Raw genomic sequence first — 26,850 nt, forward strand, 5'->3', positions numbered from 1 at the left:
CTGCCTGCAGCAACACCAGAACTGACATGTCGGCAAATAATGGACAGACAACAGTAGAAGTAACATTTTTGGTTTAGTGTTTGCAATTTGTTTTACAGTTTATAATGAAATACTGTTAGAGATATTCTACATTCATATGTTTCAGGCAAAATATAATTTTAAAATCATAAGGCACTTTAAGACTTCCTAAAACAAATGCTCATGATAAAAATTCAACAAGAGGGCTGGATGAGAACCCTTTCTATTCTTAGTGTTCTACCCTCAGGTCAGTAAATGATCAATTCTCTAGTCAGGCAGGCAAGTGAAAATAATCAATAGAAAGGTTTCCAAGACAGAGTTACTGCTGTATTAGTGTGCATTCTGAAGCAGTCTATTTGAAGTGTCTTCAGTTGGGGAAGGAGGGCATGGTGTGAATAAGATGCATTAAAATAGTTCTTTGAACTGGGCAACAAAGATGCATTGCAAGGATTAAGTTTCATTACTTTCATTGGATTAAATTCCTTCCATTCATTATTGCCAACAAGAGTAAGGAACAAAAAGGAGCTGGTTCTCTCCTCCCTCCCCCCCACTCCCATTATAATTCAACACAAGATTTCAAAGACTTAAAGTGACCAGGACAGAAGCCCATGAAAAACTACATCTGGCCACTTCAGAGTATGTTTAAATATTCATTACTGACTTCCTGAGGTCTCACCTCTTATTAAAGAAAGAGACACATAAAAGAATTGGCAACTGTCTAAGTTGCTTCCAGTCAAATTGATATTTTGCTTCTTTTTAACATGACCCCACTGTTCACATCAAGTACCTGCATTCAGAAAGGCACCAGCAGCTCCTCTTGGCAGAGGATGGCAGGGCAGAGGATGAATGCAGGCAGGGCCCTGGGCCCCAAGGGGAAGGAGGAATGAGCAACTTTGCTTCACACACTTGTGTCTCAGCTTAAGAACAGCTTTGAAAGCTGGACATGCTGGGCTGCTGTAGCAACAAGTGGACTGATACCAAAACACTGTCTGAGGACTTCACTTGGAGATGCAGCTGTAGGAACTGCAATCTGCTGAAAACCGACAGAAAGAGCTACAGTGCTGGCAAAACCACTGCCTGCTTCTCAGGGCCCCAGAGAAGGGAACAGTAGGAACTAGCCCCTACCATCCATCTGCATATTTTCAAGTTGTGCATACCTATGATATTGCCAATACATTTTTGAGTCTTTTGGGGCTAACAATTGCTGACAAACTTGACTCACAGGGGCTCAGTGTGTTAGGCACCACAGCACACACTTGCATCCCTAATCCTCTCAAATATACCTCTAAGGGAAAAAAGCCCAAACCTAACCAACCAACTAACCAATAATTTGTTTTTCCTCTAAGTCCTTGATTGTTTTAAATTCTGACTTACTTGAATTGCACTTTAAAGCCCAGCAGCAAAAAGAAAACTTGGTAGCTGTGTTCAGGAATATATATAAATTTTTAAGAGACAAGGTATTTTATTGAGTCTAAAAATGCATAGAGATATCAACTGCATAAGCTGTCTTTGACCTGGCTACAATGAAGAAGCTGTGAAAAAAAAAAAATTAACCTAATAAACCATACAAAATTTGGGCAGAAAGGGGATGCCTGTTCAGTTAGGAAAGAAAATGCAGTTAAGGATTGAGCTACATTAGAATCAGCCACCACTGGTCTTAATTCACCACACACAGAGGTGCTACTGTGCAAATAGGAGCTGTGATGAAATCTAAATTTGTGAAATGAAAAAATGCATGACTTCAAGGCAGATGCTGCTAAAGAGAAGGGAGGTGGTACCTCATGGCCCTGAGCTCAAAAGATCTTGAGATCTCAACTTGTGTGGCTCATTTTCACTGGCAGGAGAGTCAAGCTCTAGATCACTCACTACTGTTATACCAGCAGGCAATTTAAAACTGTGGCTCTGGAATCAGCTTACTGTCCTTCAGCACTGGTGTGACTACGTTCATGTGGGACAGGAAGAAGCATCTGAAAGAGGAGATGAACAAAACAGGACACTCTGTGACTGCAGTTTAACAAACAGCATGCAGCTGGCTTCTCTCAAAATCTGTAGGTTTTTCTTCCCATACAAACCTCACAGAATTTGCCAAAGTGACATCCAGTTGCTTGGTACATATGCCTTATTGTGTCTTAAAAATATACCTTTAAAAATTATTTGGAAAGGCATAGGCACATGCAATTAGTTCCCTGCAGATTTGTGCAGGTGGGGAATCATATGTGCATGTGGGGACCAAGTTGCAATAATTAACAGTGGACAGCTAGATCATTTCTTTCAAATTCCAGTTCTTTACAAAGGAAACTGGGGAAATACGGAGTGCTGTCAAGGAAATGCAAGGCAAGAAATTCATGCAGCACACGGAGACAGACTGGAACATAAAAAGTTTCCCAGACCTTGTTCTTCAGGTCACATGAAAGGAAAAAATGTAGTCTAATTAAAAAAAAAATCACTAAAGCTAGTTGTAAAGAATAGAATTATCAAAGTGCTTTAATATATAAAGTGTCAAAGATAATTAAATAGGGCCATTAACACAGAGCTGCCATAAGATGTTCAAATAGGTACATGTGTTTCCTGAATATAGGAGGGGACCACAGGTTTTTAATTTCCCCTGTAGGGCCAAAGTGGGTTAAGAGAAGTTTTTCTTGTTCATTTCAGCTTCTTAACATGATGGTTTTGCTCTGTTCATGCATTCAAAGGCACAGTTGAATTTGCTCTATCATAAACTGCATCAAAAGGACTGTTTACCATGAAATATTAATAAAGGGGCAGCTCTCACTGAGCAAAAGAAACAACAGCCTCATAAAGTAGATTTATAGATACCTCTCAATTAATAATATTAATTTTATAAGGAATTTCTTGATGCATCAAAATTGTGAGCTGTTTTCTGCAGCTTTCCTTTAAACATAGTTAAGATAACTGAATGTGTTATTTGAACCATCCAACAGACTGCCACAGCTATTAAACAAGAGCAAATGCAAACAAATAAATAAGGAAGACGTTTCAAAACCACCTCGTGCAAGATGCTCAGACAACGTGCCTTTGCCTCCCTACTGGCTTTTCCTCTCGTGTTCTGAATCAGGAAAAAAAGACATTCTCCACAGCACTTCCCCTGGTAGTCCCATTAAGCTGCTTAGTCATATGACCTAAAAGATGGAAAGTAACTCTACCAAGCACAGCAGAGCTAACTGCAGCAGGGGAAATGTGGCTGTTTATAAACAAAGACCGTCAATCAAGACCTTTCCTGCAATTCACAGATATAAAAGCAGATCTGCTCCAGGTAAGCTGAGACTCAAAAGTGCGACACAGAGCGCCACATCTGGTCCCTTGTACAGGCACTTATGGCCACAAGTCTGAAGTAATACTAAAAGTCTCAGCAGAACAACTTCTCTGTTTCCTGAAGGCATCATAAAGACAGCAACACTCTAGGTGTAATGGGAAGAGGCAGGGGGAAGAAAAATAACAAGTACAGTTAGAATGAGACAGTAAGAGCAGCTTACTATAACAAGGGAGAAAAAGGGTGGCTCAGTTCCATGATGGCTATAACATCTATAACAGCACAGAGATGCTACACCTCTTGGCAAAGGAAGAGTAACCAGGGCTTGAAATAGTCCTGAACAAAACATTTCAACTTTCATTTTCAGTGGATGGGTGTAAAATCTGTAACTGAAATCAAAGGAGACAGAAAAGAACGAAACTGCTATATAAAACACTGGGATCCATACATACTCACATGGCATCATTAGCCTGTTTCTGATTTACCACAGTGTTAAAAGATCTGGACAGTCTCCTTTGCTATGCAGGATGACCAAAGTCCAGTGAAGTTTCATGTGTTAAAAACCTTCTGAATCCGCCAGTGAGAACAAATCCCCCTCCCCTGCCCGTCTGAGGGAGGGTGTCTCCCAGTCAAGAGACATTCCTAACAACCCCAGGCAACCTACAGGCAGTACGCTACCGAGTTAGATCTCCTAAGTAGCACTGCACCAAGCAAGTCTAGGCTTGCTAAGATGTTCTGCCCCTTGCATGGACTTGAGGACAATTTCTCATGAGCCCTTCAGGCCAGTGGCTCATGCTTCACTGTTCCATTATTGCTTTTCGAATCTGTTTTCCTTCCTGTCTTCCCCTCTCGCTCCCTGTTATCCCAGAAGGACTTTTTGCATCCTGTGCGCAGCGACGCTGGCCTCATCCTCAGAGTCAGACTCGCTCTGGGAAGTAGAGCTCTGGGAGGCAGAGCTGTAGGGAGAGGAGCACTCTGGGGAGCACAGGTAGTGCATCAGCGGGAGGCGATACTTCCCACAGAAGTCAACGAACTTGATTTGTCTGACGCAGCTGTCAAAGTAGACACCTGTAGGGGCAGAGGGAACAGGAAACACACGTGAGATCCCATGTCAAGAGACCTGTGAACTCTGCAAGGCTGTTGTGGCTGGTGCATACACCTCAAATTAGGATTTAATTGACACCGTGCTGGACACAGGAGCACAAGGGGTACTAAAGGAAGAGAAGGGACCAGGATACCTCTGGAAATGTAAAATTTCTGTAAAACTGTATTTGGTAGGTGATTCAGAACAGCACACTCTTCATATAAAGACACAGGGCAGTTGCTTCCAAATAATGTGGCAATTCCTTCTAACCATTAGGGAGAAAACTCAGGCTGGGAATTTGTAAACTTCCTAAATGCCAAATGAATTCAGGCACTCTATTTTCAAACTTGTAAAACCTCTTCTACCAGCTAGTAAAAATGCGTTCACAAACAGACCTTCACAGCTCTACTTTTCTTCTGCTTGAGTGAAGTCACCATGCTGAGCTTGGATGCTACTTTCCATGGCAACAGTCTTGCTGTAACACACAATTATGTTCTCTTCCTGTCAAAGCAAGTGATTTTAGACGCTGACATTTTCAGAAGTTTCCAGCAGGGTTTTAAGTCCTAGCTAGTCAGGAGCAAGCTTTTCTCCTGCAGCGCTAGAGCAATGCTGCAGTACTGTGCAAGTTCATAGGGCAAAGTGAAAAAGCACAAAATCAATCTACTGTTATCCAAGCTGTGAAAAACTCTAAAAAAAGAAACTTTTCTTTCCCTCCCAACACAAGTTTCAGCCCTTCTGTCTTTGCTTATGGAGCATGCTTTGATACTGTCCTGTAAGGAGATAAGATAACAGCCTGCATTATAACTGCAGGGTAGATACTAATTAATCATTTTTTTTTTCTTAATCTTCTAAAGGCTAAATGCACAGATCATTTACTCTGGATAAAGATTAAGCATTGAGCCAAATTAAGCCCAAGCATTCCAAGCTTTTTTATGAAGTCCTTTCCTTCCAAGAACTACATGCTAGTAGTCCCAAGCTAGAGCTAAACAAGTTGCTCCTGAAGATTGCTAAGCACTAGAGTCACTCTCCTTTTTTCAATCCAGAAACGATGCTGGCAAAAGTTCTCCTGTCCATTACTTTGAATTATTTTAGGGCAGAAGGATCGGAAACTTCAGACCATAAAACCACAGCGGAATGCTGGGATGAGCTACAGAGACTCTGACAGAAGTGCTGTCTTACATTCCCATGCAAATACAGTAAACCAGCACAACAACTTTGAACACTGTTCCTAAGTGAACAAGGCTGCTCAAAGACAAGTTTGCAGGAAACCTGGAGCCAGAATGTGGATGTAACAACACATCGAACCTGACAGAGCTACTAAAGTCATGGCAAGTCAGAGGGAAAGGAAATCTATCCGGTAAAAGCAGGAAGCAGAGCTGTAAAGGTGAACTTACCCCCGCATTTAGGATTGGGACAGTTGCTGGCCAAGCTCAGATACCGGACAAGAGTCTCCGGGAGATCGCTGGGAGCATAGGGAACATTGCGAGTTTTGATTGTGCGTCCAGCAAGTTCCTGAAGGCTCGGGGGGTTGTAGGTCAGGTCACGGACAAACCGAACCACCAGCGGGTTCCCGCGCAAGCTCAGCTCTTCTAGGTGAACCAGGTTAAGGATCTCTCGGGGAAGGTAAGTCAGCAGGTTATTGTGAAGGCTAAGGGAACGCAGGGAATGCAGCCTAAGGGTGGAGATGGAAACCCAGTCAAGATGTGCAAGCAAAATTGTTCCACAACTGCACTATGCAAACCTGATTACTCTCCCCTCTCCCACCTATTTCTTTTTCTTTGGCTTTTCTCCCCTTTATAACATAAATTCATGCTATAAGAGCTGCTGCTAATCCAGCAGTCACAATGCACTAGAAAACTTGGCTCAGCTCCAGAATACCTGTTAAAGAAACAGTCTTAAATATGCTGCTGTCCCTCTCGGTGTTCTCAAACCCCCCCAAAAAAGGTAGCGCAGAACAAAAGTGTATAAACTGAGCACTTTCAGGGGATACAACACTTCCTTGTACCCAGCACATGCATCAAGAGCAGTTCCATGCAATACTCTGAATAAGTCACCTGCTTTCCCTCATGCATTAAAGATGATTGCTGGTAGGCAGCCAGCCCTGGAAAACACCATGTTTTCACTGCTTGTGGCTGCACCACCTTGTGCTGTGATAGCACCAGATCCCAAAAGCTAAGCAGGGTCAGGCCGGGTTAGCATCGGCACAGGCGACAAGCAATTTTTTGGCTTTTGGAGGAGGCTTTTCCCTCTCAGGAAGCACAGAGCAATACTTCAGCACGGCATCCAGGGATGCTCCCAAACCAGTCCAAGTTATAAGACAAATGGACATTTTCCATCAAGAATAATCCCACTACACCATCAAATTCCAACTCAGAAAATTCCATGTTGCCATTCAATTGCTTTTGGGGTTACAGCTACACCTCTCACCTTCACTTTCCATCTCAGGCTACCCATACAGAGCTGCAGTGTCCTCTTTTCCCCATTACAAACAGATAAAGGAGGAACTTAGCCCCTAGAACTGTGCTGTAGGATTTAACAAACACTAAAAGATTCTGAGATCCTAGAGTAAGGAACACACGGGATGGTACAAGACAAAAGCACACAAAAAACATATCAAGCATTCATCACTAAGAAAACAGTAGCATTCTTACTTCTTACAGTAGCAGTTTCTCTTTTCTGAGTTGCCCGGGTACTTCTTAGGGCCCACTGTACAAATTCATTAATTCACCATGAAGTGTAACCTTGGTGACAGTTTTTTTCCACAACCCTTTGACTGAGTTTTCCATATCATACATTCATGGTCTGCCTGCACTGCACCATGCCAAAGATCTTGTTCAAGGCTAGTCACATTAACAAACTAAAGGACAAATAGGTCCTCCCAGGTGCTTTTATCCACACACGCAGAAGAAAAAGTTCAAAGGGTTAATTACAGCTGGTAGCTGATGACAGTAAATACTCACTGTGCCAGCTGAGGTGGAATGCTCTGGATCTTGTTGTCACACAGAACTAGATACTTCAGACAAGGCAGTTTTGCTAATTCAGGTGGAATTGAAGTAATAAAATTCCCTCCAAGGTATAGAAACTCTAAACTGAAAAAGAGAAGAGAAAAAAGTCCATTATTTAATTAAAATAATTTCAAGTTTTCTTTAACACCCAAGTCTTCACATCTCCTGCATTTCATAAATAAAACTTACAGATGAGATAATTTGCTGAGAGAAAGAAAAAAAAGGCTGAGTTGCACATCAAAATTACAACAGAGCTGCAGTTTCACAATAGATAATGTTGAGATTTACCTCCAGACTCCTGCAGTCACCATTACATCTGCAGGTAGGCACCAGACAACTGGGTATTCCTACACCAATGCCATGTGCAAAGGTCCTACTCCTACTTCCAAGGAAGACCAGCCTGCACACCCAAGGTCTGCAGCACCGACACAGATCCTGCTGCAGCCAGTGGGAGCTCTCAGTTTCAGCAGGATGAAGCAAGAGAGCAGTGTCTCTCCCTGAAAATCCCAGCCCTGAACAAGCACTAGTCGCTCTTTATGGTATCATTTGACTCCTCAGTGACTAACTGGAACCTTTCAGCATTAATCAGAGGCAGCCAGTCCCCCTTTGATACAGTTTGCAGATGAAGGACACTACAGCTGCCACAGCACAGAGTGCACCTGAGTCACACAAGTACATGTATGCAATTTCTCAGATAGATTGGTTTCAGTATACTGAAGTCATGAAGCCCAAAGCTACCAAAACCATTAGCTGGACTTAACTGTAGTTCGGGCCTAAATGAAAAAAAAGAATCATTAGATGTCCTGGCATGGGAAACTAGTTCCCTTCTGCTAGGCACTAGTTCCCTTCTGCCAGGTGGAGTAGCCAGTATTTGCTGTGGAAGAAGTAAATCTAAGAAGAAAAACTGGCAAGCACTTCTCTTCAACATAATAGTTTCAAGTCTCCATTTCAAGGATTCAAATAGCTTTCCTTCCCTGTTCTCAGATCTTGACTGGAAGAGGAGCAAAGGCAGGTTCAGTTTGGGTACTTCTTGCTAATCACAGTCCAGACATGACTTTTTCTCATGCTTGAAAAAAGTGGATCTCACAGTCCTGGTTCAGTATCTCCAGTACACACTCAGGTTAACTACCTAACTACAACATACATTAGCCTTCTCTGATCCACCAAGCATTCCTCACAGGTCAGGGAAAGTGAAGTCATCCAGGCTCCATCAGCCTTTCTTTAAAAACAGGTCACAACCTCCTTGGAATAGGAGACACCGTCATCTCACCTTAACAACTGGATAGAAATGGATACAACTGGCACATAACACATGAACAAAGCATCCAAGGGAGATGGTGGTCAACCCAGAGAAGGTCTGAACCCTGCAACTGTGTGCCAGAGCATATGTGGAGCGCCAGAGAAGCTCCTCCCTGAGGCTTCCCCTGGAATGGAGCAGAACAGTACAAAGAGTCTATTTTGCACAGTTCTTGCAGGAAACTTGAACCCCAAAGATCCAATAACAGCATCTGCCTGGGCTACAGAGGCCACTAATGCAGCACCAAGGTCCATCTGCCCAACAGCAGAGAAGAATAGACTTCTGCAACACACACTTTGCAACACACTAGGAGATGCTCACAGAGCTTAACCTCCCCTGGATTCGCTTACCTTTGTGGAGTATGTCAAAGGCAAGGTAAATAACTTAAATTTGATGAAGTGGGTACAAAGCTAAGCCTTAAACTGAATTTGATAATATGAAAGGAAGTAACTACACTTGCTTCAGCTGAGAGACACATTTGGAGGTTACTCTGAACATGCAAGAAAGTACAGAGGGAAAAACCACCACCAATCCCCACTGCTCAAAAGTAGCCTCTCTTCTACACTGACAACCTGTAGGTGGAGTGGGTGTACGAGGAAGGCTGCTGTGCAGAGACCGTGTCAAGGAGAGATTATTTTTAATTAACTTTTTATCCCCTAACAAAGCCCTGAGTTTTAACCAAAATTCCTCCTTCAACCTCTATGTTTCCCAAGGTGGATTTAGGCTGCTTGACTCTTATTAGGAACTTAACTCCTGACCATACAATTCTTAGGCATATTTTAACTCCATACCACTGCTGGAGCCCACACCAAAATCTGTTGGACAAGGGAATTCTAGTAATGTGGATTTCAATATTTAAACAAGGTTTGGATGTGTACAAGTTTACACTTTCTACAAAAAGTGAATAATTAACTCTTCATCCTCTGTGTTTCAGGACACCAATGCCTGTAAAGCCACATGGCATAAAAACACTTACTACCAGGGAAGGAGAAGAGGGGTGCAAATTATATAGAATAAATGTTTTGTTCAAGGCATAAAATGTGTAAGTTTTAAGAGCAGCTTACTGTACAAACTTGGTGTGCAAAAACACTGCCTACAAACTACTTACAGCTTCAAATCCATTCTTTGTAAACATGTGTAATGAGAATACTGTCATACCAGATAGAATATAAAGCCCCAACATCAGAATACAAACCGTGTCTAACTAAAAATCCATAAATAAGACAACTCCTTCAGTGGCAACAAAGTGCTTCTTAAAAATCACTTTCTTTTTACCTATGTTCTGAATCACCTTTTTGAGGTCAGCAGACTAACAACTCACTGGGCCCAGTCTGGTGCAGTAAATTCAGAATTTCCACATCAACTTAAGATATTAATTAGATGATAATTTATTAAAAAACAGATGGAGAAGGTTTTGAAACTATAAAGAAACTTATTTAAAACATATGAAAGGTATTATAGCTTCCACTGAAACACTGCTCAGTAGGCAAACCAAATCCAGAACTCCAGTCCCTCAAAATACTATTTGCTAGAAAGAAGGATATAGCCTAGTCTTGGCTAAGCAAGGTGAAGAAATTAACAACAGCCACTTCTGTGTCACGTTAAGTGCCAAGAATCGTCTGAGCAAAGCTAATCATGACATAGGAAAGGATTTTCAAGAGAAACGACCCTTTTATAAAGAGCACTGACCACACCACTGTGGCCAAGGGTTGTTCCCAGCTCAGCTACTTCTGACCTGATTTTCACATCATACTAAGCCTGTATCTAGAGGCCAAGGTGATGCTGGCTCTCCAACTGTCCTACTTGGGGCAGGGCAGTTTGCTGCTTGGTAAGACAAGCAAAAGCACTGCTGAGCTCTGCCCTCCTCAGACAAGAGCCTGCAGCAAGGCAATCCACAGCATTTACCACTGTTTTTGCAGGACCACAGCAGAGACAGAACTGAGCTTAGTGAATACTTACCTAACTAACCTTTCACACTAAGAACTGGTTCTTCTGACAATCATTAATCTGCACAGTCACTTTGATTGATCAGCTAAGGTCTTGTGCACTGCTGTGTACACAGAGGGAGAGCTGGAATTTTTTCTGCACTTTCAAAAAGTCAGTCCCGAAACTTCAAAATGCCAGAGAGCAACAAGTCTTAAACGAACATAAGCTCAGTTCCTATTTTTGAAGCTAGAATAAATGATGTACTTCCAACCTGACACAAAGGCTCTGGCCGAATGAGTTTCAAGAGGGTACAAACACTAACAAAATCAACCTCAACAAAAACCGAAAAAAACCCCAACAACCATCTGACAGAGTAACTAATGAGGGTTGACACTTTCTCTCCTGCCTTTTAGCAATGTTTACAAATACACTAATGAAAGGCCAAAGTCCCTTTCAGCCTCATACCCAGCAGCCCCCTGCTCAGCACAGCCAGTACTAATTGCTGCCAAGCAGCAGCCAACCCGCCGAGCCCATCATGTGTTGCTCCTTTCTAACAAGGTATTTCACACCACCGGGCTGTAGTGTGGCAATGAAAATCCTTTTACATACTAGGAAAGGAGTGGAGAAATGCTCAAACAACTATGAATCAATTCAGGTAATGACAGCGAAGTTTAACATGTCAAGAGACAGTAGTCTCTTGCTTGAGTATGTCCTTGATGCTTTTAGGTCATCATACACCACAAATCAAATCAAAAAGCCCCAAAACACTCAGTAAACAAGAAGAGCCCACTCTGAGCACTAGAGGTATTTTTGATGCCTTATCAACTACCACAGCACTCCCATAGTCACGTTGCAAGGGGAGAATGTCTTCTACCATAGGAGATACTCAAATTTTCAATCCACCCTCTTTGCTCACAGATGCTTCTTTGAATAACATCTAACAGCTGACATCAAAGAGATGCATCTAAGGAGGTAATCTAAAAAAAAAAAAAAAACAAAACTGAAAAAAAATAACCAACCAACAATGGTGCCTGAAATAGCTCCAGGTCTTTTTAAGATAAACTTTTTAGCAAGAAATTTCCAGGGCAGTTTTGAGGCTCATGTAAGGGAGGAATTTCAAAGCAGCCCACAATACACTCCTGTTAACCCTGTTCTACGATTTGCTAATTCCTGAGAGAACTGCATAGCCTTTGCTGACACGCAAATTTAAGATCAAACGGTCGTCTGAAAACTATTTGCAAAACGTTTGAAGAGGGGAAGAAGAAGGGAGGCAGCAAGCAGATTTCCTAATGCTGCATCTTTATCAAAGCTCCACTTGCCCTTTTTCCCACACTGTAACAGCTGTTCTTTAAGCGTATGCTTGTCTAACATGCTTAATACTACCCACAAATGAAAGCAAATGCTCTGGTTTTCACTGCATCTAAGCCTTTACACAAAACTTGGATAAATCCAGTTAGGCCTTTGAGGTCTTTGATCCCAGCCCTCACACAACCAGGCTTTATTAGAGGAATACAAGAAGGAAAGGAACATAACACGGCTCTTCTCCAAGCTCTTTGTGCCTGCCTCTGGTGCTCTACTGCACATGAGAGTCTTACTATAAGAGTGCAACTGAACTTGAAATTCACATCAGGAGATTCAAAGTATCCACTGCATTTCACTAAGCTCTTGAGAACTGTTCACTTTACAGGACACTTGCAGGATATTTCCCTAAGTGTGCACACTCCTTGCACCCTTCAGCCAAAAGCCAAAATTGCACGGTGAATTGCACTGAGCTGTCTTTTACCAGACTTGCCACACAAATTTTGTCCAGAATGGGCACAAGTAGATGTCCATGTTTCTAGCTCACCAGCTATAATACACATTACCCCACAGTGCATCCCCAGCTGGATCAGCATAGGAAGGATATGCAGAAGGATACAGCAGTGGATCTCGATGCAGATCACGGCTGAAGAGCTGCTGAAGGCTGTGAATTGAATCTGAGAGAGAGTGACTGACCATAGCATCTCCCACTGAAAACACAGGAAGGTCAGGAGGGAGAACTAAAGGAAAGATAACACCTACTAAGCTCATATTTTATCTGGCAGGAAACAGGAAAGCAATGCAAAGAGGGCTGCTCTCACACGTCTGGTGCATTCGCCACTCTAAATTCACAGCAACAGCCAATGCTCAGGTCTTGCACTGTACTGACAGGCATGGCTTCAACATGATTAAAAAAAACTCTCAGCAGGGGCAGCACCTACATTTATCACATGAGGCTGTTGCCAGTCACCCTAGATGCTTTCAGTGGAATTAGGATGAAAGAGCATTGCATTTTCCTAATGGAAAACACGATACAAAGGCTATTCATCCCTGGTGCCAGCATGCTATGATCAGCATCATCCTGCTGCCATCACCAGAGCAGTCATGACCATACACTTATGGAAGCCACATGAAGGAAGCTTCAAGCATATAGGTGGTCACACTACAACAGCCTAGGAGGCAACTGAGAGTCAGGAACACAGCACTCACTTTCCATGCAGGATCTTGCACTGCACACAAAACATTTGTGCGGGCAAGAATGGGGCAGACAGCTGAAGCTGGAGGGAGTAAGACATGACAGCAGCAGGATTGGTTTGGTTCTTATCACCAAGTTCATTAACTTGCCAAACCACCAGGAACATACGAGGGAAAGGTTTTTGCACAGAATGCCTGACCCAACCCCAGCTTGCTGTAAAGTGGTGGATTTACTATCTCCCTATGAATAGGAACACATGGCACATAACTCCCATTCCAGGGCTTTTGCATGTGTAGTCCACCAGCATGTTCATTCTCCTTTGGCTGATCAGACCCATCAGTTTTGTATTCTTTCATACCACATACACAGAGTCCTTACCTGCTACATGTCTTGTCTTCACTAGAACTGATGTGCTACCCCTTCAAAAACTGCAAGAGTAAACCATGGAGTGCAAAGACATGAGGTTTAGTTATCAAAAATATTTTTTTTAAAAAATCTCATCACAGGTCAGACATTCCCTGGAAACATTCAGAAGTATTTCTAGATCTCTGCAACTCCAGTCTGCTCTATAATCAGTGACTGGAGCAAATGGGGAGCTGCCAGGGTCACAGGAGGAGAACTACTGGCCTGAGGAACTCTGAGTAATAGCAGGAGGAATGTGTCCGGTCAAAGTGCTGCCTGCATTCCTCTGTGGTCTCAGAGACCACAAGATATATGAAAAATTTCTTTTTATGGGATGTTGCACATGGAAAAAGGCTCAAAGTCTTGGCTTGCCAGCAACAGCAAGATGGACATTTGCAGCTTGAGCTGTGAGTTTAACAGAAGCCACAACACCAGTTCCCACCTCCAAGTTCCAGAGTTCAGAAACTAACAGAGGTCTCCACGTTGCCCTGCCATAACAGCTGGCTCTGCGTTTTACCCACTTTGACACCATGCACACTCACACTGAGGACACCTCTCTTATCAGACGGCAGGAACAGGATCTGGCAGCAATTCTTCTCCAGAACATATTAAGTATGTTTTTGGTAAGGGTGTAAGGTCATTAGTTATCTGGCTCCCAATGAACAGATTCAGGATTCCCTCTAGAGAACATTAGATTATAAAGTACTGTTTTCTCCCAGCACTGGCAAACAGTGCGGCTCCCTTTTGTTACTTCAGCAGTCCCAGATACAGAAGTCACTGATGGCATAGTGGTAAAGAAGCTGACAATCCTGGTGGGGCACGGATTTGCTATCTTGAACTAAAGTTCAATTATATTGTGTTGACATGTTAGCAGAAGTTCAATGAGTTAGCAGTGGTGACGTGGGCAGCAGACACAAGCTGGGTCTAGTCTGACTTTTCCACCTGACACATCACTTTGTAACGATAAATGGACAGTTTAATAGCCTTGTCCGAATTTGCCCTCTCAGAACTGTCATTCTGGGGGTTTGAGCACGACCAGCCCAAGAAAAGCTTCAGGACAGGACAAACAGGAGCCCGGTCTCAGGGCAGGTCAGAGGAACAAAGCAGAGTAACCATGCAGCAGCAGTCTGACAGTGGAAGCACAGCTCTGAGCCCACTGGGGCACCATGTGCAGTGCTACACACCCTGGTACCTTCCTGGGGACAGCAACATAAGGAAAAGCAGGGCTGAGGTTTGCTTTCTTGGGGGGGGGAAAGAAAAGGGAGAGAGAAAAACCACAACCACAGACTGACACCAAGTAAACAGCAACAGGGAGCCTCTGCCTCAGAAGTGGGTGCAACAGTCGGATCCCAAACACATCCTGGATACTACCAGACATGCTATGGAGACAATGTGCATCACCTCCCTCACACAACTGTCCTCCTCCATTGGCCTCCTCTCCCATGAAGCTGGCGCATCATTTCCTTCTTTATCCCTGAAGCAACTGCTCTTGGACAGAGAAAAAGCTGAGCTTCCACCTCCTTGTGACAGCCCCGACCCAAGGTACATCCCAACTCTGCCAAGAAGGATATGGGCATTCTCTCGTAGCCTCAAAATGCCTCATAGCATTACTCAACCCAGAGAGTTTAGCCCAGAATTGTTCCAGATCCTCAACAAGCATGCTATGCCACCTGGACAAAAGCTGCATACCCAACTGTATTATATTGCAGCAGGCAAAACCATTTCCCAACAGAACTGAAGCAGTTCTGCTACCTCTCACTTAGGCCCATGGGAGACATCACTCCACAAAGAACATCCTATGCTTCCACTGGATGCAGCTCTGCCGAGCCTTGAGAGTGAATCCAGCTATTAGGGTCAAGGTTGCTGGAATTTGCATAAGAGAGGCTGCCTCTGACAAGTCCCTTGGCAAAGAGCGGGAGCAAACAAAGTTCAGATCCAAAGTCTCAGCAAAGGGCCACACAGAGGCCAGTCTGAGTCTTGAGAATCCAGCAGAATTTACTGAGGTGCCTGTGTGTAACAGTTAAGTCACAGCACAGACTCTTGCCCAGAAGGACAGCAGGCTTCAGAAGTACCCAGCCCAGGTCAATGCAGGCAGCCAATACCCAATGTCACCTATGGCCTGTTCCCATCCCACCAGAGTTCCTAACTGTGACAGGTTTTTATATCACCAGGCTATGGTGGCTGGATACAGCCCCTGAGCCAGATGTACCACTGCAGCTGAGCACAGCCGAGGGCTCCACCCTTTGGGTCTGGCAGATCTACAAAAGTCAATGGGTTGAGAGAACAAAACCCCACCCATGACGGCAAGCCCCCCCCCCCATGAGACTGCAGCTGTATCAGTAGAAGGGCCCTATTGTTTGCATGAGCCACAAACACATCTTTATTCTCCTGGGCAGCCCATCGTGCAGCTGTGAGCTGCATGAGCTCAGGAGGTCCATCTCTCTGTCACCTAGAGATCTGCATCAGAGCAAAGCCACAGAGCCTTCTACATGCCAACACTCACACCAACCATGCTGTCACTGGGAGAACCTCCCCTTCACCAGGGCAGCCCAGGGACCGGGCAGGCCTGAAAGAGTTGCCCAGTTTGCAAGTGCTGAAGGCCCATCATCACCTGAAGAATACAAAGAAAAAACAGGATCAGTCAGGTTGGAAAGAACCACAGTGGGTCATCTAGTCCAACCACCCTGCTCAAGCAGGGTCATCCTAGAGCACATGGCACAGGATTGCATCCAGAGGGTTCTCAAATATCTCTAGTGAAGGAGACTCCAAAACCTTTCTGGGCAATCTGTTCCAGTGCTCGATCACCTGCACAGTAATGGCTGAACTTATGTTCAGGAGGAACTTCCTGTGCATCAGTTTCTGCCTGTTGCCTCTTGTCCCAATGCCTGGCACCACCGAGAAGAGCCTGGCTCTGTCATCTTGGCACCTCCCTTCAGATACTTATAGACACTGATGAGGTAAAGAACGTGTTGGAGTTCTGGCAAGTCGACCTGCCGAAGGGGAACAGACACGCTCGCGGCAGCAGTGCTTTGAGACACCTGGGGCCGGGCAGGGCTGATCCCCGAGGGGGTGCGTGGCACGGGGAGCGCTGCCCCACTGCGCGGCCGGAAAATCCGGCCGGGTTTGCCGGGGCCGTCCCTGTTCCCGCGGGGGCCCGTCCCTCACCTGCGCAGCTCCTGGATGTCGGGCGGGATGCTGTGGAGCCGGTTGCCGCCGAGGCTGAGGCTGCGCAGCCCGTGGAGCCGCAGCAGCGCGGGCGGCACCTCGGCGAAGCGGTTCCCGCTCAGGTTGAGGACGCGCAGGGAGCGGGCGAGCGGCGCCTGCCCCAGCCCCTTGGGCAGCGACCCGGGCCCGCCCAGCCGGTTGTTCTTGGCCAGCAACGTGTGCAGGCACGGCAGGGACAGCAGCTCCGCGCCCATCTCTGCCAGCCCCGTCCCGCTCACGTCCAGCACCTCCAGCGCCGGGAACCACTGCGACAGCCCGGCGGGCAGCGGGCCCGACAGCCGCCGCGGCGAAAGCACCAGCTGCCGCGCCTCCGCGCTGCGCCGCGCCGACAGTTCGGCCGCCAGCGCCAGCTCCGGCTCCGGCTCCGACTCCAGCTCGGGCTCGGCCGGGCCGCGCCGCGGGAGCTCCAACTCCGGGCTGTCCCCGTCCGCCGCCGCCGCCATCCCGCCCGCACTGACCGACAGTCCCGGCGTCACCCGGGGGCTTCCGAGCCTCGCCTCGCCCCGCCCCAGACCGCCCCGGAACCTGGATAGCCCCGTCGGCCCCGCGCGGCCCTACGGCGTCATGCTCGATCCCGGGCGCGCCGCCCGCCGAGACGACAGCTGCCCCAGCTGGCGGAGGGGAGCGAGCGCTGCTATGCAGGTTGCGGGGCGCCCGTGGGTGGGCGGCAGAGGGAGCGGGATCCCTTCGGCGGCCCCGGAACGAGCGCAGGGCGGTGAGTGCGGCAGGGCCCCGGCACCGCTGCTCGCCTCCGGGCACCGCCACAGCCCGCGCGCGGCGGGCCGGGCCTGCCGGCTGAGGGAGAACCGCTGGGTGCCCGCGGCGGGACTGGAACTGCCGCCTGCTCCCTGCAAAGTGTTTTACACCAGGCTCGCAGGAGCCAGAACACCAGAGCTCCGAGCCCCTCTACCTGAAAAATAAACCCCCTAACTTTCCCCCTGCCCCTTTCGTTCACCCCTCAGAGCCCGAAGGAGAGGTACTGCCTGGCCCCGTGTGCCCCGAGGGCTCTCCCCTGTGGCTGGCCCAGCATCCCTGGCCAGCCGGTGTCTTGTCCAAAGGTTGATTTGCTTTTATCCTGCCCATGCAAGGGGAGGTTGGAACTGGTGATCTTTAAGGTCCCTTCCAATCCAAACCCTTCCTTCTTAAAATCCTGGGAAATTCTGGCAGGAGAAATTAAAGTAATGAGGCAGTCCCACTTCACAGTTGAGCAGTGAATGGGCAAGGAGTGCCACAGAAAAGACTGCAAGCGCAGCAGCTGGTACATGCTAGAGGCCATTTGATGTGAAAAGTAACATGGTGAGGCAATGTTTGTGGGTTGTTTTTTTTTTAAACAGTTTTGGAAGGAGCACACCAAGGGAAAAAAAGTAAGGCATCTTTCTCTTCTGTTGGACCAACATTTGCACAGAAGTGCTTACAGTAATGGCATTACAGTTATGGTGGAGATGGAGGGTAAGACATTATCCTCCTGTTATAGACCACCATTAAAGGCTGTTTCATCATTCAGTTCGGCAAAGGAGACATTAGCCTTTCAGCCCCGTGTTCATAAGGTCATATCAGAAACAGAAGGTCTATTCCTGATAGCTGTTACTCCAGTATCTTCTTAAAACCCATACAGGGAGGAAGTCTGTGTAATATCAAGGAAGCATCTTCTGGTTATTTGCTATCCTTTGACATTCAAAAGCATTCTCTGATGTGTCCTCTGGATCTGCCTTGAGTACCACAACTGAAAGTAGTGTCCCATCCACCACAGCCAGATGGGCACATTCATCTTGGCAGCAGTCTCCCCCTGAAGACATTTAGATCTTTCCTTCTTAACTGTCCCTATGGCTTTTGATCTGTCCTTGCAGCCTTTAGTTATTATTTTACTTGCCTATGGGTTCTTTCCACCTGATTCCTCAGCTACAAGAGAGAGACAGTCATGTTTCACATTTGTCAAGCACATTGAGATCTGTGTATGAATGTGCAGACTATTTTTTTAATGAGGAAAATGAAGTCATGTGGCTTATGAGAAATAAACCAAACACGTATTACTTTTTAAATTTTGTTTCATTTATTTGGCAGTAATATCCAAACCCCCCTGCTTCAAAAAAAATTACAAAATCAAGTAAAATAAGTGCACTAAGGAAACCTACAGAATACTGATAAATTTCACACACGTACAGGAGGGACTATAGAGGGAGGAGTGGGACTTTTTTGTTGGTTGCTTAAATTTGGCTTTTTGGAAAAAAAAAATGCCTTCCCTGCCCCTTGTAGTCTGTACAGCAGTTGTCCTAGAGGGCAATGGCTGAAGTTCAGCACTTTCTTCCCCAGCAGCCACGTCACCCTGCAGGAGTTAGCGAGCGACCAGCCTGCAGCAAGGTACAGTCTGGGCATGGCTCAGTCTGGGCTGCCCTTCCCCTGTGTGCAGGGAGGTGAGATGTTTCAGTCCCCTTTGGGAACTGTAGCCCTTAGAATGGGCATCGCTTTCCACAGCTGCACGTCCCTTTGGGTGCACGAGAAGGAGGGAAAGACTCCACAGGCGGTAGCCCTTTCCGTGGAGGCATAACTGCTGCACTCCCACCCTGCGGCCCCAGGCCACCCTAGGGTCTGTTGTATGGCTTCTCAGAGAGCTCAGCTTGCCTTGCTGGAGTCTGCAGCCCATCCCTCCACCTTCAGTGCAAGAGCAAGCTCTGTAAACCTCAACCACCACACCAGCACACGCCTCTCCTTCTACACCCAGAAGCCACCCTTGTTTAAACTCCACATTCACAGCAGACAGGAAGGGGACTAGAGAACAAATCACATTGTGCAGCCTACAGAAGCCCTTAAGCTGTGGATTCACCTTCCCTTCCTGTGCATGCTCTGGTTCTTAGAGTTGGAAATATTCCTGACTGAACAAGATGTTATCACCATCCATGGAAAGCCCTTAAGGCAAGCTGTTGTGTTTTCTCTAAGGCACTTTAATGATACAAGCTGGAAGGAAGTGAGCTGGGAGGCACTAACTTTTAGAGCAGGGTCGGAATAAGGCAAAACATTTATTAACAATATTCCTGTGACTCCAGATCCAGCACATAAAGCCCTTTCACTCATACTGTTGGGAAGGAGCAAAGCTATATCTAATGGGTGCTCCTATTTCACCAAGCACTTCTTCCAGTGCCACCAGAACACAAAGAGTGACTTCATCCCAGTGTAGCATTGCCCACATTACCCTCAGTTCCTATGGACTCATTCCCCTCAGCTGCACAGGTGACAGATCAAAGGCAAATCCAGGCCCTCATGAGAAAAAAACCCCCAGCTTCCTTCTGTATTTATGATGCCAGAAACTCCATAGCAGGGTACATTATGGTTCACAGCGGAGAAGTGGCACTATGCCAAAGTCAATGGAAGTCCTCTGGGTTCACATCAGGAAAAGAGCTCAAAGACCAGACAGCCTTTAACACATCTGGCTCATGGAAAAGAGCACAGGAGGGACCAAGCTTTCTTCTTTTCCTATACTTCTTCCCATTCTTCCTCTCCAAGGAAAGCACTGTGCAAAAAGGAGAAGGTTGGGACAAAAGTCCTGCTGCTCTTCACTCAGGCAGGACATGGTTTTGCAGATGCAGGTGGAGTTCTGTTGGAGTAAGCACCAGGGACTGCAAGTCACCCAGCAACAACTGCTGAAGTTGCTCACAAACAGAAGGATGGAAGTCACAAGCAGTCATCTCAGGGTACATGCAACTGCTTGGGAAGCACAGCAGGGGCATGAAGGGAATGTGGATGTTCGGGTGTGTATGAACTACATTTGACAATGGAAAAATCAGCCAGGCTTGAGGCTACAGAGGTGATGATCAATAAAACACCATTTCATTTATATCTAGGACCAATGCTCTGAGAAATGGGTCAGATGACACTAACCCATGAAGGGATGTGAGAGTGGTCAAAGATGGTCTGATTAATGACACTGTGAAATGCGTCAGTAATGAGGCTTCCAGCCCTGACTTCAAACTCATACCTGGAATCAAAGAATAATGCTGCTGCCTCACCCCAGAGGAAGATAAAAAGCCCCAAATGACGGCTGACAGCACAACTAAGCAGTTTTCTATGTAGTTAAGCCTTTTAAGATACTCTACTGATGGAATTGCCTGGTTCCTCTGTCTCTACACTGTTTGCAATTCCCTCTGGGCAACTTAGAGAGGTATGAGCAGACTTTGAGCACATGGTCAATGCTAGCTAAGGGAGTGAGAGCTAGAGAGCTGCAATGTCCATCCATGTCTGGTGAAACTAATTACATCCAGCTCTGTCTCTTCTTCCCATGAGGGACACTGCTATCCCCAGTTGGGGAATACCCTGTAGTGCAAGGCTCACAAGTTGCTCGTGGTGTTTGTGGCGGCCGAGCGCAGTGCGATACAAACTGTGCATGGGCATTGCACTGTCAGTAACAAAAACCCACACGCTGGGTTTTCTTGAAACATCTAGAGCTACAAAACATACAAAAGCAGAATTACTACCATAGGAAACAAAATAATAAAAAAAAAACAAAACAAAACAAAAAGGGGGAGTCAGCATGTGAATGTGATAAGAAAAAATTAAGATAGCACCTCTAAGGAGGGGACAGGGAGAGCAAGAGTGAGATGAGGTCAAAAGGAACCATATTGTGTTGGAGCCCACGATGTACTGGAGGAGCTGCTGGGGACAGTCTGGTGGAAAGCAAGGAGGAATGTGCTGGACTCATGCCAGCAGCATGGCACCATGACTCCCAGGTGTCACACCAGGCTAAGCAGCTTTGAGGAGCTTGATCCAAAGGGTAAGATCCTTGGCTGATGATGCTCTGCAGCACATGTGCTCAGCCACAGAACTGCCAGGCCTGTATTTCTGCAGCCAAGGCTGGTGCTGACAATCGTATTGATTGAAGGCCCCCTTTTCTGTCCAGCACTGACCTCCGTCCTTTCCCCAGATCCAGGGGAACAAGAAATCCCTGTTAGTTCTTGGAGGGAGCAGCTGTCTGCTCTGGGGAAGGGTCACAGAGGCTGCTGTGAGTCCCTCCCAGCCTTCCAAGGTCCCAGCAATGAAGCTCCCTGAACAGGTGGGCTCTGCTCCCCTTTCCTGGCCCCATTCTCTGTGTATTACAAAACAAATAACCCATCGCTATACATGTAAATATCTGTGACTGGGCAACTGTAGTAGACACTTGTGCATACTGAGATCAGCACTGGAGGACAGGATGTCAGGATGGGCCCATCCTCCTGGGCTCCTCCGGTGTGGAGGCCCCTTACATCTCCTTGGTGCTCATTCTCTTGGTCTTCTCAGCCGTCTCCTACAGAAAGAGAGCACAGAAGTGAAGCTCTGCACTGACACAGGAACTGGTAGTGCTCTGAAACCTTTGGTCCATCCAGAGGCAATGCCAACACTGGCTCACACCTCAAAGCCCCGCACCTGTATTTCTCCACACAGGCAAGAGATCCCCCTTTACTGTGCTCTCCCTTCTACCAGAAGTCTTCAAGCGACAGAAGCAGAGGGAACTCCTCTAGCAAGGCGAGACTTAGTGCAAACACACCTTCCCAGCCTCATGCTAACCTGGTGCTTCTGCAGTTCCTGAATGTATCTAGCCACCTCCTCCTCAGTCAGATCTTGATCAGGTCGGTGTCTCTGAGCAGGGCCCTTCTCATTCCTCCCTGCAAACAGAAACAGAGTTTATTATCATAAATAGCAAATGTAAATTTCAGAGGCTGAACCAGGTAGAACCAAAAGAGGCAGGTCTGCCACAGCCTCCCTCAAGTTTAGGAAGGCTTTACTGGAGGAAGGTATGGGTTGGCTTCTTAGAAAAGAGAATGGGCCTGGGACTTCAGCACCTGGGTGTCCAGCCTGTCCTTGTCTCTCCCTCACACGATTGATAATAAAACCACAAGGAAGAGGCTGCATATTATTTTAAAAAAAACCACCTATCATTAGTTCAAACATCTTGGCCTCTTGTAGGGAATAAATGGAAGCTCAGTGCTGTCCAAATACAGTAATGATGCCTAATGAAGAGGTAATTTTGCTCTTTTGCAACTTCCTGATGTGTTTGAGCTGATTCTTTGGTTTCATTATTCCTTTAAGAATAGCCTCTAACCCCTCTGCTGCTCTGACATGGACAGAAAGTCAAGGAATTGTTATCCCGTTGCATGCTTCTGCCATGGATGCAGGGAACAAAGCAGGCAGCAAGAACAGGTGTTGCATAGCAACTTTGAACGTGGCTTCTGGGGAGGCAACAAAAGGAGTCTCTAAAAGTCTCAAAAAGAGACCTACCCGTAGCTCCTCTGCCAGTTCTATTAATATTACAGTTATCTTTTCTCAGGTGAGTTCCTGCTGCCAGAGTCAAGTCTGGGCTGAGGTGATCCTGAAGCCTCTGCTGCAGAAGCCCAGATAAACATGAAAAACTCTGCACACACTGCTGCTGTTCCCCTCTCTCCTACTCTGCCCAAGCCACTGACTATAAATGGAGGTGCTGACTGCTGACAGCTCCTGCACAGCACTGAAACAAAGCTCATGCAAGGGCCTGGTTTCTAGGGAAGAAGGCCGGAAAAATGCAGCACAGTGCTGAGAGGGTGGACGTGGCTCCTTGAGAAGAATCCATACATTTCCCAAGGCAGGGGAAAGGTGGCTTTTCACTGGCCCTGGGACTGTTTGTGAAAAGGCAAACCAGAGAGTTGTTGTTCATAACCACACCATGACTTCTCACAATTGTAACTTGGCTGTGCAAGCTTAAGAAGGGCCTCCCAAAGGAAGAACAAACAACCCTGCCTTACTATGAACACCACCTTCCTTCATCACCATTATTTTCTTCTACAGTTTCTACAGCAAGAACTTAAAGTGCTTTCTTGGCATTGGATGAAGTCTCCTATCTCCCCTCTGGGGCAAGGCAGGACCCTAAATCCTACTTTACAGATACCATAAACACAGATACAGTGAGGATACAGCCACATATACAGGAAAGCTGACTTGTTCACACCTACATATACGGTTGCAGACAGCGACCTATTTGGTCTGCATGTGCCCCAAGCCAGCTGGACGCAGAGTAGCTCTGGTCTGGAAGATTTGGTGCTGAATTTTCATGACACCAAATCCAAACTACAAAGCCCAGCAGCAGTGCTCCCAACCCAGTTACACACTTACTGACCTCTGGAAAAGAACCAGCTTGGGTTTGACTAACATGGTGAGGGTTATGCAGAAACCACCCATGGAGAAGCTGAGGAAAAGCTGGAGAGAGAAGAACTTGGGTAGCTGGTGCCCTCAGACAGACAGAGAGTAAGAATTCATTTTGTACAAAATCAAACACAGTGACTGTCTGGAGAGCGTACGGACCCTCGCACGTCATGGCAGTGCACACCCAGTTCCCACAGGCACAGACGCAGCGGTTGCACTCCACCTGGGTCTCTGCTCCGTCCTCATAGGTTTCATCTTCCAGGGCACACTCTAAAGAGGCATAAGACAAGGGCAGTGTTTGTGAGACAGCAAGCAGGCTAAGGACAACATACTTTGGAGATGCCTTAAGAGAGAGGAGAGGTACGAGGCTTTGGGGAAGCCTTCCTTCCTTTAACCACCAAAAGTTTCATAATGACTGAAATACTAATTCTGAATATGCTGTGTGAAATCGGCCAAAAAATAATTTGGGAAAGTCAAAAACTTCATTTTGCTTACTCAAAAGAACACATTTCAATTTCTCAATTCCAAATCAAATGTCAATATTGAATTTGTTTGAATTTCCTAATCTATTATACAAAGAAAAGAAATGAAAGTTTGGGTTATTTTGAAACAATTCCTGTTCCAGGCTGAGGTTGGCATTTCTGATTTCTATATTTTCTGTTGTCTTGAAAAAGGAAGGGGAAAAAAATCAAGATTTCTCATTTCAGCTCACATTTCTTCTTACAGTTCTATTATATGTTTAAGTCAAGGCCCCCAAAGCACTCAAGGGCCTGTACGGTGTTAAGTGATAATGTGCTGATGATGTGTCCTGGGGGAGGTGCAGCACCCCCAGTTTCTCACTGAAACAGGCAGCAGAGGGTTCAACTTAATATTCCATAGAAAGCATGGCCTCTGTCTGCTCCTCAATGCCACTGCAGTGGGATGTAAATCTGGCACCTCTGGACCAGCACCCCCTGAGGAGACAATGAGATGACTGGCTAGACATGCCTAGTCAGCAGAACACTAAGCTGCTTTCACATGAACTGTAGCACTAAGTAGGATTTGGAAGGATAGTGAACTTTGAGATGTTCAGAGAGGCGCTCTCTGTGAAAGGCAGAGCATAGCAGGACTTTGGTCTGATCTGACTTTCCTAAGTTATCCAGGCGTGAACTCCTCACATGATTCATCTCTGCACTGTTAAATACATGCCTTGACCTTAAAAGCATACCATGCCTATTCAACCTATGTCCTTGCTTCTAAAATCCAAACCTTTCTCATCACGAGAGCTGCGAGGGCTCTGGGACAGAAAAAGCAGTACTTTGGACAATGCAGGGACAAGGGGTGCTGTTGGATGAGGCAGGCACATATGAAAATTATTTCTGGGAGTGGAGTTACAGCATCCCATGTCTGGCCCAAAGCTGGTCTCTTTTCTTTCTTCGCTTCCCAGGACCTCTTTTGTTCCCCAATATGACTGAGGAGTTCCTACTTTTCTCTGGTGGATTGAACGATGGGCTGAGGCACTTGAGAAATTCATTGAAGCTGAGCTTCCAGTCAGCATTTTCATCTGACAGCTCGATGAGGGCATCTACGCAGAGTCCCCTGAAAAGAAACACAGAGGCATGTTCTACACAGAGCTCTACTAGGCTGGTCCTTGCTCTTCTGTCTTCAGAGTACGGATGAGTAAACCCACTAATAACTAGAAAGGCTTTGAGATGTCTGGCAGAAGTGGCTTCTCTAAGGAAACTTCATTGGATACATCGAAAAGAAAAACAGTCACAAAATACTCTCTGTCTGGCGATGGGCTGGGCAGTGGGGGGATATTCAGAACAGCAGGAATAGGACATCTACTAACATCTACGTGCTGTCACACGACTAGAGATGCAAGCACAGCATAACCACAAGCAGCCTTTTCTCCTCATTGTCTCACGCGCAGTGGCGCACACAAAGAAAAAGGGAAACTTCTCAAACTACAGGCTGTGTATAAGTGGTGTTTTCCCACCATGTCTTCCTTCTACTAGATCTAACTATTAGGCAAAAGGTGAGTGAAGTCCACTGGAAAGCTAATTTATTAGGAAATAAAAAAAAAAGAAGATAAACTTTCTGTCACCCAACTCACCTTCTGGCTGCACACGTACTTGTTTTAACACAAAAGAGGGTTGGAATACATGCCTAATGTGAAGAGTAGGGGTGGGACTGCCCTTCTTGTGGTGTTCACACCTAAATAAGTGAGAAACCACTTCATAGACAGTTACCTTTGTTAGTGCAAGCCTTAACTAATATTTATCATGAATGGATTTTCATGCCCTATTCTACCACATCTGCCTCCTGTCCCTCCTTCTGGCATCCTATCCACCACCCACCTGAGCAACTTGTTGGTCTCCTGATCCATGTAGGTGGTGATGTTGACAGCAGTCTCATTCTGCTCCACAAACTTCAGGAATTCAGTGGAGTCCAAACGAGAATCACCATCATCAAAGCTCTGTCAGGGAAGATGGGAAGATATAAGAGAGTCCGATTTATCAGTTCAAGATACCCCTCCTTTTCCCCTCTTCCAAAAGTACTTAGCATTTTGAAGCTTTAGTGAGACAGGTTGCATCATCCCAGTTTAGCACAAAAAAAGAGACTCACTGAAAAGCAGCAACACAGCCATACTAGCATCAGAACAGGGGAGATATGATCCTAGCCTTCTTCTCACAGATAAGCTATGCTGCCTCTCATTCACCTCCTGCTGCTTGATTTATGGCTCTAACCCTATTTCTTCTCTTTGTTCCAGTCAGCTCTCAGCCTTCTTACATACCTCCTGCCTTAAAGCAGACCAGTTGCATTCAAGGAGGTGTCAGCTTTCCGATATGTGTAAATCCAAGGCTGTGCCTGGACTCTGACAGTGACAAAAGGGAAAAATCACAGGAAGCAATTTTCTGCTGATACCAGAGAAGAAACAATTTAATGCAATAGCATGACGCCTCATCACCAACTTCTTAAGGTCCTGACAGGACTCCTGGCACTGAA

General features: G+C 46.1%; 2 protein-coding genes across 2 annotated transcripts in view; both read right to left on the reverse strand.

Moving 5' to 3' along the window:
• Window positions 1-56: 56 nt before the first annotated feature.
• Window positions 57-17,165, reverse strand: LRRC58 (leucine rich repeat containing 58). The gene is made up of 4 exons (XM_017814597.1): window positions 16,663-17,165; window positions 7,334-7,462; window positions 5,768-6,045; window positions 57-4,357 (listed from the first exon to the last, which is right to left on the reverse strand). The coding sequence occupies exons 1-4, from the start codon at window positions 17,163-17,165 to the stop codon at window positions 4,149-4,151; spliced, it is 1,119 nt and encodes a 372-aa protein (XP_017670086.1). The 3' UTR covers window positions 57-4,148.
• Window positions 17,166-18,749: 1,584 nt separating this feature from the next.
• FSTL1 (follistatin like 1) overlaps window positions 18,750-26,850 on the reverse strand; it is a 54,046-nt gene continuing 45,945 nt past the window's right edge. The window contains exons 7-11 of the mRNA XM_017814809.1: window positions 26,202-26,320; window positions 25,328-25,440; window positions 24,022-24,132; window positions 22,255-22,352; window positions 18,750-21,994 (exon numbers count right to left, since the gene is read on the reverse strand). Coding sequence (XP_017670298.1) covers window positions 21,950-21,994; window positions 22,255-22,352; window positions 24,022-24,132; window positions 25,328-25,440; window positions 26,202-26,320 — 486 coding nt within the window. The 3' untranslated portion in view covers window positions 18,750-21,949. The remainder of the gene's footprint in view (window positions 21,995-22,254; window positions 22,353-24,021; window positions 24,133-25,327; window positions 25,441-26,201; window positions 26,321-26,850) is intronic.

This window comes from Lepidothrix coronata, unplaced genomic scaffold (genome assembly GCF_001604755.1).
Source record: "Lepidothrix coronata isolate B3197 unplaced genomic scaffold, Lepidothrix_coronata-1.0 Scaffold46, whole genome shotgun sequence".
Classification (NCBI taxonomy): domain Eukaryota; kingdom Metazoa; phylum Chordata; class Aves; order Passeriformes; family Pipridae; genus Lepidothrix; species Lepidothrix coronata.

Bases quoted from the DNA above. Each gene is read 5' to 3' on its own strand.
- LRRC58 (XM_017814597.1), bottom strand. From the start codon at position 17,165: ATGGCGGCGGCGGCGGACGGGGACAGCCCGGAGTTGGAGCTCCCGCGG. The intron at 6,046-7,333 runs GTGAGTATTTAC...CTCCACCCTTAG, and splicing joins ATTCCACCTCAGCTGGCACA to GCTGCATTCCCTGCGTTCCC. The intron at 4,358-5,767 runs GTAAGTTCACCT...CTGCCCCTACAG, and splicing joins TCCCAATCCTAAATGCGGGG to GTGTCTACTTTGACAGCTGC.